The following is a 1,360-nucleotide window of genomic DNA, read 5'->3' as shown; positions in this document are numbered from 1 at the left end:
ATTCAGCCTCATCGTCTTTCCATATCTGATTCGCAACTTTTTTTTTAATGATATTATGTTTTTATTTAATGTTTCGTTGTTATATTTTTGCCATTAAATTTTTTGTTCGTAGAAGACGTGGAGTAGTTGAGTCTGATGTTCACGTTGAGGACCATGGAGATGCCAGGTTTGTGGAGGATATAGTTGAGGACCATGACATTGAGCAAGAGGAGGAGCATGAGGATTTTCCTGAAGGTTGATTTCCTAGACGTCGAGTAGACGTGTCAGTACTCTCACATTACATGCACCATGTTGCTTTTGAGATATGGCAGGATCGGGTAAGTGCAAAACTTTAATTTTAATGGTTATTGTTAAGTTGAAATAAATTTTATATTAAATATTATTTTTTAGGATCGGGGGGAGATCAAGTTGATCTCCCACAGGAAGAAGTTAAACAAGCTAGGATACTACCACGAAGGCATTAGAGACAATGTGTATGGTTCTGGTCTAATGTCTTTGGTGGGCATCTCATATGACTACGTCGATAGGAGTTTACTCTTAGCATTTGTGGAGAGATTTCATTTCGAGACCAACAGTTTCCATCTCCCCGTGGGTGAGATGTCGGTGACTTTAGATGACGTGTCATCCTTGCTGCACCTCCCAAGTTTAGGCCAGTTTTGTAATCTGAAAGAAGTAGACTTTGAAGAAAGTCAACGCGCCATTGTCGAGCTTTTAGACGTGGATGGTGGGAGAGTTGGTGTTGAGTTACATGCAGTTCACGATGCAAAAGTCAGACTGAGCTGGCTTCGAGACATCTATGTTGAGTACTGTGAGGAGCAACAATGGGAGTACGATGCCCGGGCATATTTGTTGCATCTAGTTGGATGCACTTCCTCCTTCCAAAGAATGACTCTTAGTCTGTGGCAGGGGTTTGTAGTTAGTATTGGACCTCTACAATGTTAAAGATCCTCCCTCGGAAGTGATTCTAACCTTTTACTCTACCATTTGAGTCTTCATCATTAATTAAACAAGGTTCTTGGGCTCATACAACTTAACATATGCCTTAATTTCTTCCTTTAATTTATTTAGAAAAATGTCAGTCAAATAATCCTGCCTTATACCTTTCAAGAACCCCGCATATTGCTCAAATTGTTCAATATATCTTCGCACCTGCCTAGTTTGTCGAAGCCCAATCAAGACTTCAAAAGGGTTTGGAAGCATGGGTGGATGGAACCATTGAACAATCGCTTCTTTGAAAGCCTCCCATGTGGGATTCGTATAGCAAGTCTCCCACCATTGGAACCAATTCAGGGCTTTTCCCTCCAAAGCCACCATAATAGCCCTTATCCTCTCCTCCTCATTGACTTCTTTCAACAGGAAA

The 1,360-nt window shown here is 40.9% G+C and overlaps 1 protein-coding gene across 1 annotated transcript; it reads left to right on the top strand.

The window, feature by feature from the left end:
- The first annotated feature begins 281 nt into the window (after positions 1 to 281).
- On the top strand, positions 282 to 942 carry LOC108341630 (protein MAIN-LIKE 1-like). The gene is made up of 2 exons (XM_017579290.1): positions 282 to 317; positions 391 to 942. Exons 1-2 carry the CDS (start codon positions 282 to 284, stop codon positions 940 to 942), a joined length of 588 nt encoding a protein of 195 aa, XP_017434779.1.
- The last annotated feature ends 418 nt before the right edge of the window (positions 943 to 1,360 follow it).

Source organism: Vigna angularis, chromosome 6, assembly GCF_016808095.1.
Source record: "Vigna angularis cultivar LongXiaoDou No.4 chromosome 6, ASM1680809v1, whole genome shotgun sequence".
Classification (NCBI taxonomy): Eukaryota; Viridiplantae; Streptophyta; class Magnoliopsida; order Fabales; family Fabaceae; genus Vigna; species Vigna angularis.
Note: the sequence above shows the minus strand (reverse complement) of the source record. Positions and strands in the feature narration are given on the sequence as shown.